Source organism: Lagopus leucura, unplaced genomic scaffold (genome assembly GCF_019238085.1).
Source record: "Lagopus leucura isolate 7727_CA_CO unplaced genomic scaffold, USGS_WTPT01 Super-Scaffold_73, whole genome shotgun sequence".
NCBI classification, from domain to species: domain Eukaryota; kingdom Metazoa; phylum Chordata; class Aves; order Galliformes; family Phasianidae; genus Lagopus; species Lagopus leucura.
Window position 1 is genome coordinate 22,371,305 of NW_024962252.1, and position 14,019 is coordinate 22,385,323.

The window sequence follows — 14,019 nt, forward strand, 5'->3', positions numbered from 1 at the left end:
ATTACTGAATTACTTTCTCTTTATAGGAACTTATACGGCCCATTATTTCAGGTTAGTCTGGGCGGGGGGAAGAGGGGCAGTGGTTTTTCTAAATGGAAGAGAAAATTATCTTAAAGTGCTTCACCTTTGAGAAGAGTCTATTGCTAATCTTCGTTCTCCTCTGGAAGCTTTAAGTGTGTCTTTCCATCATTTTTTGCCATGGCCTCAAAATAAGATAATGCATATAGTATGTAATTTGATTCATCTGTACTACTCAAGCAACTTTCATAGAAATCCAGGAATGCGTTCTGTGGGTGACCCAGAGATGTCAGGTTGATGTTTGAACTAAGACGTGTATTTTGAGGGTTGGAATTTTTAGAGAATTGACACTTCGAAAAGTGTCATATTATCAGCAAGATTAGCTGTTTGGTGGGAGATAAGGAAATAAATGAGGAGAACTGAATAGCCTGTACTGTGACAAATGAGTTGCTGGAAGGAGGGCAGTTGAAGTACATGGCAGGTGTTTTACTGAGTCATGATATTAAACCCTTCTTTATATGTTTTATTCTGACTTGCAGGAGTTTTGTGTAGTGTTGAGCACTTGCATCGAGTTATCAAGCATTTTCATTTGCATTAGCTTTAAGGATTAGATTGTTTTATCACTCATATTAGAATTTATTTGGCTATTTTAGCTTTTCTAAAGCATGACTAAAACAATAATGGAATTCCAGTCTGGTATAAAAAAGACTGTTATAAATATCTTAAGACAACTGCTATATTTATGACTCCAGTTATATTCCCAATAATTTGCCTGTGTATGACTGTTTCTCTGTAGTCAAGGTTTCTACCATAAACAAGACATTTAGGGTCACCAAGTAGAGGCTCACTTTTTAAATAATTCAATAAGCAACATTTATTGTGCAGTTACTTCAGTGGTTTCTAGTTTTGTATTTAAATACTGAGTGAGATTAATTAGTTGATATTACTACGGAAAACTTCCTCCCTCCCACAGATGTTGTGGGTTCCCAAAGCATCTGTAATGTAGCCAGTGCTGCTGGCAGACTGAAGACTTTCCAAGGGTCTTACTGTTAAAAATAAACAATAGAAGCCTGTATTAGATTCATAGCCTGCTCTGTTTCCAGGAGATTCCTTTCATCTTGGAATTTTCCATTACAAAGTCTTTATTTAAAAATAAGTTGTTTAAATTAACATTTCACTATGTGACTGGTGTTAGCATTTGTTCAATCCAAAGATCCTCTTAATACTAGTGATGCAGAGGATGTCGTATAGGACAGAATCATAAGACTCAGTATGTTTCAAAGCACAGGATGCTTTAAAATCAGCAACAAAACATATTCACTTCATAGTGGCTATTGAAAATTCTATTGCAAGAAAAAAAAATGCAGGAAAATGAATGCCATAAACTGGGTGCTAGATTCAGTAAATTTTTTGATTCAGGCTTTCCACGTTTAGTGTGCTCGTTTTTACTGTATGTTACACACTGTCATGCACATATGTATCCCTGGTAAATGTCTGTGTTAGTGCTGTGCTCATGAAAGACATGTAAGTGTTAACATGGAGAGCTGATAAAAAAATAAATTAACTTAATTTCACTTTAATATTCATCGTAGTGAAAAGATTGCATGCAAGAAGTTCTGAAACTACTCTGTTAATGGAGTGTCACATCCTAACCCACACTGTAGCCATCTGCCTCATCCACTGTGCCTCCATGATTTTCCCTTACCCAGGGCATACAGCTGGCAGACCAAGAGAATAATAAGTACTGAGATCATAAAGCAGGTTTCTTCAGCGGGGACCCTATATAAGGCATCTCTTTTCTTTCTATCAGACCTCAGAAAACTTGTAAAACCTTGGTGTACAATTCATGTTGTATCAATTCTGGTTAAAATTCACCACCTTGAGTTAGTGGATAGACTAACAGAGGCTGTAAAAATTGCAAAATGAACACAGGAAACAAAGGTAGAAGCTCAGAAAGTTCACATGTGAATTCATGATGTTCACATTTTTGTTGTTGTGGTTGTCTTCCTGAATTGGAAGTTTGTATGTCAAAACAATAATATAATTTTCAGAGAAGTTTTTGATAAACAGCACTAGAAACTCCTGTACTCAAGATAGTGATGCATTTTACAAGCATTAATACATTTTTTACAATTTTTTAGAACATTTTGCTCTGGAAAATATTAGCATGAGGGCGCGAGGGTAATCCTGTAACTGTGTTTAAAAGGTATATCAGTTATGTTTTTATTTAAAAGCTAGGAGTCTGACTGTTTTCTGTGCCTAGAAAACAATTATTTGAGTATTTTTATTCAGCTTCCCCTGGGGGGTGGGGGGTGACTGATACTTGTCAATATAAGTAGACCCTTTAAACAACTGATCTACTCTAAGTTTTTACACAGAATGAAACTTCAAGCTAATGGAAAATTTGGCAGTCTTCAACATAACTGCGTTGAGTAGCAGTGATATAACTGGTACTTTGTTAAAGTGCAACTATTTAAAATTGAAAAATACAGTTATAAGATGGAAGAATTCAAGCCAAGTTTTGTTGAAAGATAAACACAATTTCAATAAAGTGCAAAATGAAAATTTGGAATTAAAAATTCCTCATGTCAAAAGTCAAAAAAACCCTGCATTTTTAACAAAGTTTCCCTGGCTAAGCTGTACATTTGAACAAATGCTAACACCAGTCACATAGTAAAATGTGACAGTAATCAGTAAAATCAAATTTGTGTAATATAAAGTATGATTACCAAAGAAAACATTCACGCAGCATACAAAACAGATATGAGTAATGCAAAGCTAAATGCTGAAAGATAGGAAATGCTGTGACTGAGCCTGGCTGTGTATATCTGTTGTTGGGTTTTGATTTGTTTGTGGTTTTTTTTTTTTCATTGAATTACACTCACGTCTCTCTGAATTGAATTGTTTATGTGCTTGCTAAGTTACAGTTGCAGAACTTGCTGGCGTATGAAAAAGCAATACACTTTCTCTGAAGAATGAGGGAATAGTGTTTTGTGGATGCAAAAGAGAAATTGACCATCTTATGAGATAAGGTAATAAATATTTGTGAAGATATGTTGGAAAGGCTTACATTCAGCCTTGGGGATTTTAGGAGCCTTTTTGCCTTCAGAAAAGAGCCTCGAGAAAAATATATTCCCAAACTTTTCTTATGCTCCTTCTTCAGAGAACCAGTCTTTTTCCTTCCAATGATTACTGTCCATCTCACTCCAGTCAGATGACCTTGCCTTACATCTTGCCTGGTTGCCAACACAGAAGGTGCAACCTTCCTGCGTCATGGACAGTTGATCTAACTTTCCCAGTTCCAGAGTAGTCAATAGAAGGAAATTTCCTGGAAAATACTGACTTTCTGCCTCTAGCCAGGAAATGAAATAATTTCAGACAATCTAATTGGCAGTGGGAATTACAAGTGATCAGAATCAACAGAATGTGATAAAACATCTTTTGATATTTTTGTTGTTGATGTCTTCCAAGTCATTACAGTTAGGACATGAAGATGCTGTTTTCTGAAATGTACACAGGTATTCAAAGATAGAAAGCAATTTATCAAGCAGAAAAGGATTACCTCATTGACATCTTTCAGTCAGACATAAGCAATTTTCAAAGTGAGGAAAATCTGTTTGTTATGTTACAGTGTCAAATTAGTGTGTTTTCCTTATCTCCTTTAAGAGGACTAGACCTGGTATTTCTGCTGGAACTTAGAAAAGAAGAAAAATCAACCTTGTGCAGAGACCAGGCATGAAAAATTCTAGCCAAATTATTATTTTGCGAACTTGAATTATAGATGTTACCAACATCCAAACCAGCAAAAGTATAAGTGGCCAGCATTTTGCATCTAAAATTTCTACAGACCTACCAAAATATCTGACATAAATGAGCAAATCTTATTTTGTTTCCATATATAATAGTAGCTCAAAAACTATCACTGCACTGAAACTGCTGTATTAATTATTGTACTTCTCAGTGTCATTAAAGAGGAACAAAAATTTCAATTTTATTGTAGTTAATTGATTTTGATCCTTAGATGATCCCTTCTGGGGCAGACATACTGGTTTAACTCGTGTCTCAACTCTTGCTTTTATTGGGAAGATAGAGGACAGTGTCCTCCAAATGGTTAATGTGGAGGCATGACAAATTAAAACAGTTAAGCTAAGCTGCTTAACAATATTATTATGCATCCTTTTTACCCCAAAACAGCATATTGCAGATGGAAATGTCTGGTTGAGGACATTTCTGTATAAGACCAAGGTGAAGCCAGAGTAATTAATGTTCTGTGTATGTGTTATCTAAATACTTTTTTTTTTTTTTTTAATCTGTTATTATAAACTGCTTTATGCCTCTGTCGGAGAGGGAGGGAAATGGAGTCTTCAATCCCTTCAGAACATCTGTACAAGAAATATCTAATAGGAAGCATTGCTTGTGCATTTTTATTGTCTGATTGTACTTTACCTTTCAAAGAAACTGTCATCTTACCAGAAGTTTAATGATTTGAAAAAAGTGTAAAAAATAGTTTTAATTAGTTTTTCATTTCATTACTGCAGTTGATTAAGATAAAATATAAGCTGGTATTGTAGGAAAATTGTCCTGAAACATTTTTAACAGAGCGTACATGTCACTTTTAGAATGAAGAAATCTGGAAAAATAGTTTTTGCTAGGGTTCAGACTTCAAAGTAGCTCTCCTGCTTTATTTTCTTTTATACAGCTTTACTGTATTTTGTTATTCTTGTAATTCTACTGCTGCATTTTTAGATTTTCCCCCTCCATTCTAGGTTCAAGGATTCTATGATACTATGATTCTCTATTTTGTGTCTATTCCCTGTTGCTATCTACTTTGCTAAAGGACTAGTAAGTGATTTGTATCTGGGATTTAGCCTTTTTACTCAGAAAGGTCACAGGTACTTCAGGACTTTCAGTAGGAGTTACAAAGCACAGCGTGTTGTAACAGGGAGAATAACATGCTGACTGTCATACAAAGAAAGAAAAACTGATGAATTCAGCCTTCTTGCCACTGAAGGAAGTTTTTGAGTGGTGAGCATAAAAAAAACTCAACCTTTTTTATAATCACACTACCTAATTTCTTGATCCAGATTTAACATTGATGTACTTTCTGTATTTGGTACCCTTGAATTTAGTATATACATCTCTGTTAGCAGTCAAGTTTGAGTCAGCTGAGCTGTTTGCCCTTTGATTCCATTAGCCTGTCCGCAACAGCAGTAATAGCCATCCTTAACCCTGAGCAAATGCTGACTTCTTTTGTATTGGTTTCATTTTATAATTTGTAGTATTTGCTGGCTTCAAGCTGATAATGCCATGGCTCTTTGCACAGACAGACACACAGATTTCTGCATGCAGAGACAAATTCTGTGCTAGTTTCAGAACATACAATTTACTTGCGGAAATGTTCTTGGAAAACCCATTCAGATCCTCTGGTGTTCAGAATTACTTTTGGAACTATTATTCTTTCATTCCATGGAGGAATGCTGGTATTACAAGTTTAAAAAATACAAATCCTTCAGAGCTGTGAAACTTGCAGTTCACTGGTCAGTGTATTACTTGAGCATTTCCAGAATGCAGATTCAGGTATTATATTCCAACATAGAAATTTCCTGACATTCCAAAGTAGGATGTGAATCTGTTAAGCTCCCAGAGACTTCTGTAATGAAGTTTTCCCCACCCGTACCACAGTGTGAGTTACAGATTGAGCACAAAGGAGCTGAGACTTTGTAATTTCAGAGGAAATATTTATGTTGCTGAGAAGCGGGAATATTGTCAAGAACAGATATAATTTAGGTGACAATTTCAGCTATTGTTAATACACCATTAGGACCCTAATATAGAGATTTTACAGCAGAACAAAATTATTCGTGACTCTAATATTTATTTTATGGATATAATATGTGATCAATGTGTGAGTTAGATTAATATGTAGTTGCAGTTGGTACAAGACTGTAGAAAATGATTATTTCATTGAATCAAAACTAACTTTGTACTCTAAAAATGTCTCTCTTGTCCCTTGGTTTGTAAAGCACCACATATGATTTATGGAATACATAAATTGCATAGTAATTAATCTTACATCATTTATCATAGGTAAATATGACTGTATTCCAAGGCTGACAGAGCAATTTGTGGATAGGTAAATTTGAGTTTGGATTTATTAATTATATATCATGTAATACTAATAACAAGATGTAGATTATTTTTAGAAATGTAATGTTCCTCATTATTAAAGGATTGCTCATCTTCCGTTTGGTCCAAAACTATTATATGTTTAGGAGGTTATTAGAATTCATGAGTTACCTCATTGCAGAAGGATGCCACAGGGACTATGAATTCGTACGTGATTCTGCATTCAGTAGAATAGAAAGGAAATTCACTAGCTTGTGGTTGTGAAGGCCAGGGATATAGTCTAAAGATTCAAGTTACTGCAATTTTGTGGGAGACACGTTACAATGTCATCAGTGCTGCATGAAATACAGAGGATTATTTATTTATTCATGTTTTGCGTTATTGGGAAAATGAATGAGATAAAAAAATGAGTGCTCAAGAAAATAAACACCTAAAAAGTATTTTTATTTTCTAAGCCATCAATGAGCCTAAAATAATGAAGAAAATACTGTAATTTTAGCAATGGCTAATCATTTAAGTTTTTTTTTTTTTTTTTTTTTCCCTGGAAGGATGCACTTCAGCATTTTATGTAGGTGAGTTTACGGGCGAAGCTTGCTCTCACTTCCTATTACTTAATATCTTTTTCAGGTGATATGTACCATTGGCAGATACTTTACATATTTGCTGGGTAATACTGAGTGTGTCTCTGTAACAATTTTCTCAATCCAAATAATTTTTGCTGTCTATTTTTCTGCATTAGATATCTGTATGTAGAAAGATACGTAGTGGTATATACATGCAACTGGCTTTAAGTTTCATATGTGCTGTAGCTTAATATAAGCAAATGTCCTTGCACTTTTTCATCTTATAGAACTTACTTCACAGTTAAATTTTCTGTCAGCTTGTAATTCAAGCTACTTTTTGAATCAGTTATTTATCTTAGAGATTCTTTCTTCACGCTTACAGACATGAGTGAAGTACAACTTTCAGATATTGGCAGCAAGCAAAGCTGAAAATACTGCTGCTTTTAACAGCTGTGATCGCTGACGTATAAGTACAGTCTTTCAACCTGTGTAGGACAGATAGCATTTGAGAGGCGATCTGTCTCAACTGAAAGTGTTCCGGCAGAAAAACATGAGCTTCGTAGAGGGAACAGTGGCCGCCCAGCCTGCGCGGGCGACCCGGCGGATCCCGCGCGTGGTGCTGAAGGACAGCTCCGGGCACCCGGGGTACGGCCGGCTCCTCCACTGGGGTCGGAGCGAGGGGCGAGGGTCAGTGCGATACTTCAGTTAGAAAATAGTAGTAATGCGACTCTTTCTTTTTCATCTTCAATATCCGTGTTTGTTTGCAAATTAAACCATATTTTACTGATTTTGTTAAAATTGCCTATTATGGTAGGAAAGAAATATAATCCTCCTATCGTGTCCCCTGTATAGAAACAATTTTCGTATCTGTAGAGCTGAACATAAGCAAAGAACTTGTAAGGAATACCAATAAGAACTTTGGAACAAACTTAAAATACTTACGTTGAAATACAGCTACTATTCAGTTGTTTCATTCATCTTAATGTATTGTGTATGGCACTGAAGTAATAACCAACAGCAAGAGAGAGAAAATTGATTTTTACACTACATAAAAAAAAAAAAAAAGAGAGAGAGAGCTGTAGGAGAACAAAATATATTTGGACTATCCTGAAGTTAAATTATGAATGCATGTTATTCTAGTACTTTTTGAAAGAGTTCCAAATGAAAATAGATGCACAGACTATAGCTAGTGTAACATAAATGATGTTACCATGCCAGTGATTAGAAATAGGATAATTTTTTTGCTTACTTTATTTAAATAATTGCTAGAACTGGTAAAATAAATAGAAATGTGGGTGAAAGATTAATATCATACTCTTAGTTACCCTCCTATAGAGATTTATTACTCATCTGTTATGTTATAACTAGATTTAAATTGACAATATAACTTAATAATTTATCAATTTTAGCCTGCACAAGACATATCTGTATTTAAATGAATGTGTCAATATTCCCAGAAAGACAAGTAAAGAAAAAGAAAAAAATAGGTATTTTATTGGAAGGGTTAAGTGCAAAAGAGTATCTGTAAATTCTTGCAGGTCTTCTGCTTCTCTGTGCTTTATAAATTAGACCCTGAGCATAGTGATTAAAGTAACAAATGTTGTTAAAGATGAGCTAGGAGCTATGCCTCCTAGTGATAGCCAGTAATGGAATGGAAAAATATTGTTTTCTAAAGGTATTCAATTAAACAGTATAAGAAGGCTGAATATTAAATGTCTGATATTTTTATAGCGTTTCAATTAATGTCAAGTAATAAACTAGACCAGGGATTAGGTGAACGAGAAGGAAGGTTAATCATTTTCCCTGTTTGCTCAGTTACAACGGCTTAGAATACTGAGCAACTTGGGATTCTGGTCCTATCCAGTTAAGTTTGTTTTTAGTAAACCAGAGACTTTTATTTTTTTCCTAGAAGTACACCAGCAAATAATTCTTAGGAAAGTGAAATTGGTATTTTATGGTAAAAACAAACACAAATATCTGAATTCCAAACACTTCACCTTCTTCTTAAGGTGAATCTTTTAGTTCCTCTATCTGTCCCAAACAATGAAAATTGAAATGTATATACATCTCTGAAAAAGTGATTTATCTGTTAGTCAGAAAGTATTCTTGAATTAGAAAACTATTAGATCAAAAATTGGATTTTTTAAAAATTATACTATCAACTTCTATTTCTCAGTTGATGGACATCACAGTCCCTAAACTATTATCAATAACTAATGTGAAATTAGAGCATTGCAGTTTGATTATTAAGTATTTTTGAAATGTACAGATGGCATGATAATATGATAGTATTAGTGTTTACTATATCCATAAATACTTGAAATTAGCACAACAAAGTCAATAGTATGATAAGCAGTTATTTCTTTAATTGCAGAGGAGGTTCTGTAATTCATTCATTTTTATTGTAAATTATACATTCTATAAAGCAGTATTTCGATATACTGTGTGTCAGTATGGATAGTGTTAAGTGTCAACAGATGCTCTCAACAGAAATATTTTCAATTTCTTCCCTCTCTTCTAGTGAAATATTGTCAAGTTAAATAAGTGACAAAAGACGGGGAAAAAATGCTATATTCAGCTTTAAATAGAAGATACCATAGGCATCACAGAAGTGGTCATTAAAATCCGGTGTGGAAAGGAATTACCCATGCCTAGTCAACGTATGGTCTAATCTGCTAGCTTAGATAATGTGTAAATATGAATTTATTGCATTCTATGAACAACAACAAAAACATCACAATTTAGTGTCCTTTACAACTTCAAGAGACAGCAGTGTATTCAGCAACCATCTGTACTGTTTTAGGGGCATCATTTATTTAATATAAATTCAAGAAAAGGATATTTATGTTCCTCAAGAAAATTAGACTCTAATAGCTTGATTTCATGACAGAAAAAGTTTTATGTTGTCATGGTATCTGTATGAGACTTTGTTTCTTTTTGTAATAATCCCATCTTGCTTGATAACTTTCCACTTGCTGTCCAGTTTGAGGAGAGCTAGACATCACCAGGATCTCAAGTTTCTAAGATTTTTTCAAAAAGCAACTTGAGAGGGAAAAGAAACACAGCACTCAGTGAATGAAAGACCAAGACAGGAACTCTACAGTTATCTACTGATTAGCCATGCATCCTTCACATAATTCAGTGCCTGTTGCTAGTCTCCCTAGACAGTGTTAAAAAAAAATGAAGGAAAGAATGGCATGGCTGGGTAGGGACCTGGAAAATATTTTGTGGGAAAAAGGCTCACAGGAAGTTTTGAAGAAAAAGGGATTACTGTGCTATTATGGTAAGAAAACTAACAAAACAACAACAAAAAGTCTAAGCCTGATTACTATTATTGCTGACTCTGAAGAAACAAACTGTTAATTACTTACTATCTTGACTGATAGGATGTGTACTGTGGAATATGTGCTTCTATGGAAACAAATTGGATTGGCAGATATTCATTGCTTATGAATTTACACTGCTTGAGATGAAAGATACTCTATAGCTTTGGAACTGTAGAACAGTTCTTCTTGTGGTGGCTCCAGAAAGGTCATTTAATTCATGTTTCATGAGCATGCATTTGATAGAGTGTTATTTTAGTGAAGTGTAACCACCTTGCTTGAAAGCTATCTGTTTTAGAGCTGAGAAAACAAACCACAGTGTTAGTATTTTTCAGATATGTGATGTAGAACATATATGTCTAACCAGAAACTTTAATGTTTTTGTTGCCCTCTTTTCTTTGCTTTAATGAAAAATATTTTTTTAAAATGTTTTGTTACTTACATATATTAACTATATATTTTATATTTGGCCCAAGACAATTCCTTTTCACTCAACATGGCCTGGCAAGCCAAAAGGCTGTAGACTCTTTTATTTATACTGTAAATTTCACTAATGTTTGATGATAATAAATAGTTTTATATTCAAATGAAGTAGACAAGAGATTCATGAGAGATGTGCCTCTTCAGGAAAGTAGGTTACACCATCAGGAGCTTGTAGGGCAGTAAAGTGTTTGGTTCGTGTCTCACCAATTCTTATATTTTTTTGTACCATCTAATAATGGAAGATAGCAGTATTTAAGTCTCCAGATTTTACAGTGTACTGTGCCCCTGGAATGCTGTTTTCAAACAGTATCAGAAATGCTTCTGATTGAAGCACTTCTAAGAACTCCTATTGGTCCAAATCTAGTGTATTTGCAGTGTGCTTGTTTTCAAGCTGTTAGTCTGGCCAGTAGGATTTAAGTCTAATACATTTAATTCTACTATTTGGACTATATTGAAAATTGTGGGTACAGATTCTAAAGTATTTTAGAAAATCTCTCTTTAAAGCAAGTTTAGTACTTTGCAAAAGAATTGTGTGAATGGGTTGAACTACTGATTAAGCAAGACTCGTGAGAAAATTTTGCAGTCAAGATTAAAGACCTTGATGATGTTACTGTTATTTGTGTATCACCATGTGAGTCCTATAACTCCTTACCAGCTTTCAGGAATAAATCTATTTTTTATTTTGAAAAATTAAAATATTTTAATGTGCTTTTTACTTGATTTTACATTAAAGTGAAAAGAAGTAGTTTGCTTATAGATCTTTTTCCTTAATACTTACATATTTGTGGAAGGTAGTCTTTTTGTGAATCTTTTCTTTCTGAAAGACTGAACAGCACAGTTAAAATTCCTTCCTAAGGAGACCAGATATGTGTATGGGGAGGAGGAGCATGTATCAATTTCTAAATACATATTCTTCCATTTTTGCTATGCAAAACTACAAGCCATTCACTAACGGTGCAATAGAATGGGAGAGAAGAAGAGATAATGTATTCTAAGCTCTGTGTGCCTCATGTGGTCCACTAAAATGTGTTGTGTACTGCAGAGCAACAAAGCACATTGTTCAATGCAAAGGCTCTGGTTGTTTTTCTAAATCAGAAATTAACAAGGGCAGATCTCAAGTCTTTAGAAAGGACTGATTGATGCTTTAGCAGGGTTCAGATCTACCACATCACAGGATGTCAGCTTCTTTCATGCAGAAGCCTTCATTTCTCCCTGGCAAGACTTTCTGTCTTTCTGGAACATGTTCTGGGATAATGAACCCTTCTATTTCTTTGTTTTTTAAGGTGATGGGGGGTCAGGGCCATTACTTTTACTGGAAAGATAACCCGCTGGGCGGGACAGCAAAACAGAACAAGGAAATTCAACATTTGAATCCAAAATGCAGAATTACTGAAGAAGCAGACCCTACAGCCAGTATGTTGCCAGTAGGTCTACTATTCAGCAATACAAGTTCAAGGAATATTCCACATACTGGACTGATTTAACAACTACGACTAAACTGAGTCAGGCTGCAGCTTCCACTTCTGTGTCTCTGCAGAGTGATAGCTAATGTAGTACTGTCATGAGAGCTAGGGCATCACCTGGCCATAGCATAGTGTTAGAACTGTGCATTAGTATGTCCTGTGCATGTTTTAGACTGTTCACATGAGTATGTTTCAAAATACTTTATCCAGCTTCTGTGTGCAGGACCAGGAAAAAAAATAATCATAGAAACACTCAAATGTAATATGATACCTAAAGAAAAATAAACAAAATTGAATCAGGAATTCTTCTGTCAGTCAATAGAAGTTCTGTTGGGTTATTAGTTCTTTAGCTCACCTTTACTTTGCCTTCGTGCTGCAATTTTCATGCTTACTGTTAAAAAGTGAGAGAGTGTAAACATACAAAATCCTGCATGTTGTGTTATCTCTTCTTTCCTTGAAGTATGAAATTACATGAGATTTTATCTTCACATCTAGAAATTCTTAAGCCTTTTGTGCCTATAAGATACACGTATTAACCAACATATATACTCTTGTCCCATTCATTCTCTTTGGCACTAAAATTGTTGCTTTCTGTATTCTGGGGATGTAAACAGGAAGGTTACACATGACTTTTCAGTGTTTCCTGTGTCGCTCTGATAAGCTATTGGGAAAGCATTCGTTTCCTTTTTTTTTTTTTTTTTTTTTCTTGAAGCTCAAATTACAATACTGGAAACATATATCCTGAGGAGTACCCAAATTAACCTTATATTTGTGAATCAAAAAAAAAGAAATTACCTAAACTTACAATTACTTTTTTAATTAAAAAAAAAGACTTCTGAAAGCACTGCTGCACAAACAAATTAACATGTTTGTTTTTACTTTGTAAATGTAGTACATTTACTCCTAAAATGCAAGGCAGACGGATGGGGACTTCAGGGAGAATCACTAAGAGCACAAGTGTGAGCGGAGAGATGTATAAGCTGGAGCACAATGATGGGAGTCAGTCGGACACGGCTGTCGGCATGGTTGGAACAGGTGGGAAGAAAAGGCGTTCCAGTCTTAGTGCCAAAGTGGTTGCCATAGTGTCTCGAAGGAGCAGAAGCACATCTCAACTTAGCCAAACAGGTGAGTAAGACGCATGCTATTTGGAAGCAGGACTCTCACCAGATGTGGTTTACCGTTCTTTCATCTGTGGCATTCATGTTCCATGTATTTGGGTATAGTCTACTTAGGAGAAAGGATTTTCCGACTGTGAAAAAATTTCTGATATGTTAATGTTCTTTGATCATTAGGCAACTACAAGAAACCAAATACAAATGCCTTTTAGCTATGCACTGTAACAACTTTCTGTCCTGATCAACAAAAAGTGTTTTCATCTCTTAGAAGCCTTGTTTACAGGTAGGCAAATAAATGCAAAGAGTTATCTGTAAGTAAGTAGTGTAAGTAGTGCATAATCATTTGCCAAGGGGCAACCTTTTATGTATAGAATTTTTTTCATAGTGGAAGCTCTGTTTGCAAATGAGGGAATTGAAATCTAAGCAAATGAATATCAATGATGTGAGTTGTGTAGCAGTTTTGTACCTTTGGTGCCAAAAAATGTGATTTTAAAAGCTATCTTTGATTTGTTAGTCAGGAGTAAATCCAGTAATTTCTCTTTAAAAACAACACTGGCAAAATAGGGTCAGTGAATTAAGCTAAATTAGGCTAGAGAATGATGCTTCCTTAGGAACATAAGACTTCCAACTCTTCAGTGCTACTTCAGAGATCTTAAAAGCATAATATCTGCATTGCCTGAAGGAAAAAATAGTTCATTCAGAAAGATAAAAAATGGAGAAAAACAAGCAAACAAACATGTTTTAAAGTCCCTTTCCTTCTCCTATTGAATTCTGATGAAGACTTTTGCTCTTGTCTTCAGTGTGAGCAGGAGCTGACCCTAAGGGTTCTTTCTTACTGAAAGAAAGTGAAGGGAGAAAAGGAAAGAAAGAAAAAAAAATCTTCAGCCTAGCATTGAATTTAGAATTTAAATATGCAGCATCTCACCTC

General features: G+C 34.8%; 1 protein-coding gene across 1 annotated transcript in view; it reads left to right on the top strand.

Moving 5' to 3' along the window:
- RIMS1 (regulating synaptic membrane exocytosis 1) overlaps window positions 1–14,019 on the top strand; it is a 184,833-nt gene that overhangs the window by 132,166 nt on the left and 38,648 nt on the right. Inside the window, exon 23 of the mRNA XM_042879863.1 lies at window positions 12,869–13,101. Within this exon, the coding sequence (XP_042735797.1) occupies window positions 12,869–13,101 (233 nt within the window). The remainder of the gene's footprint in view (window positions 1–12,868; window positions 13,102–14,019) is intronic.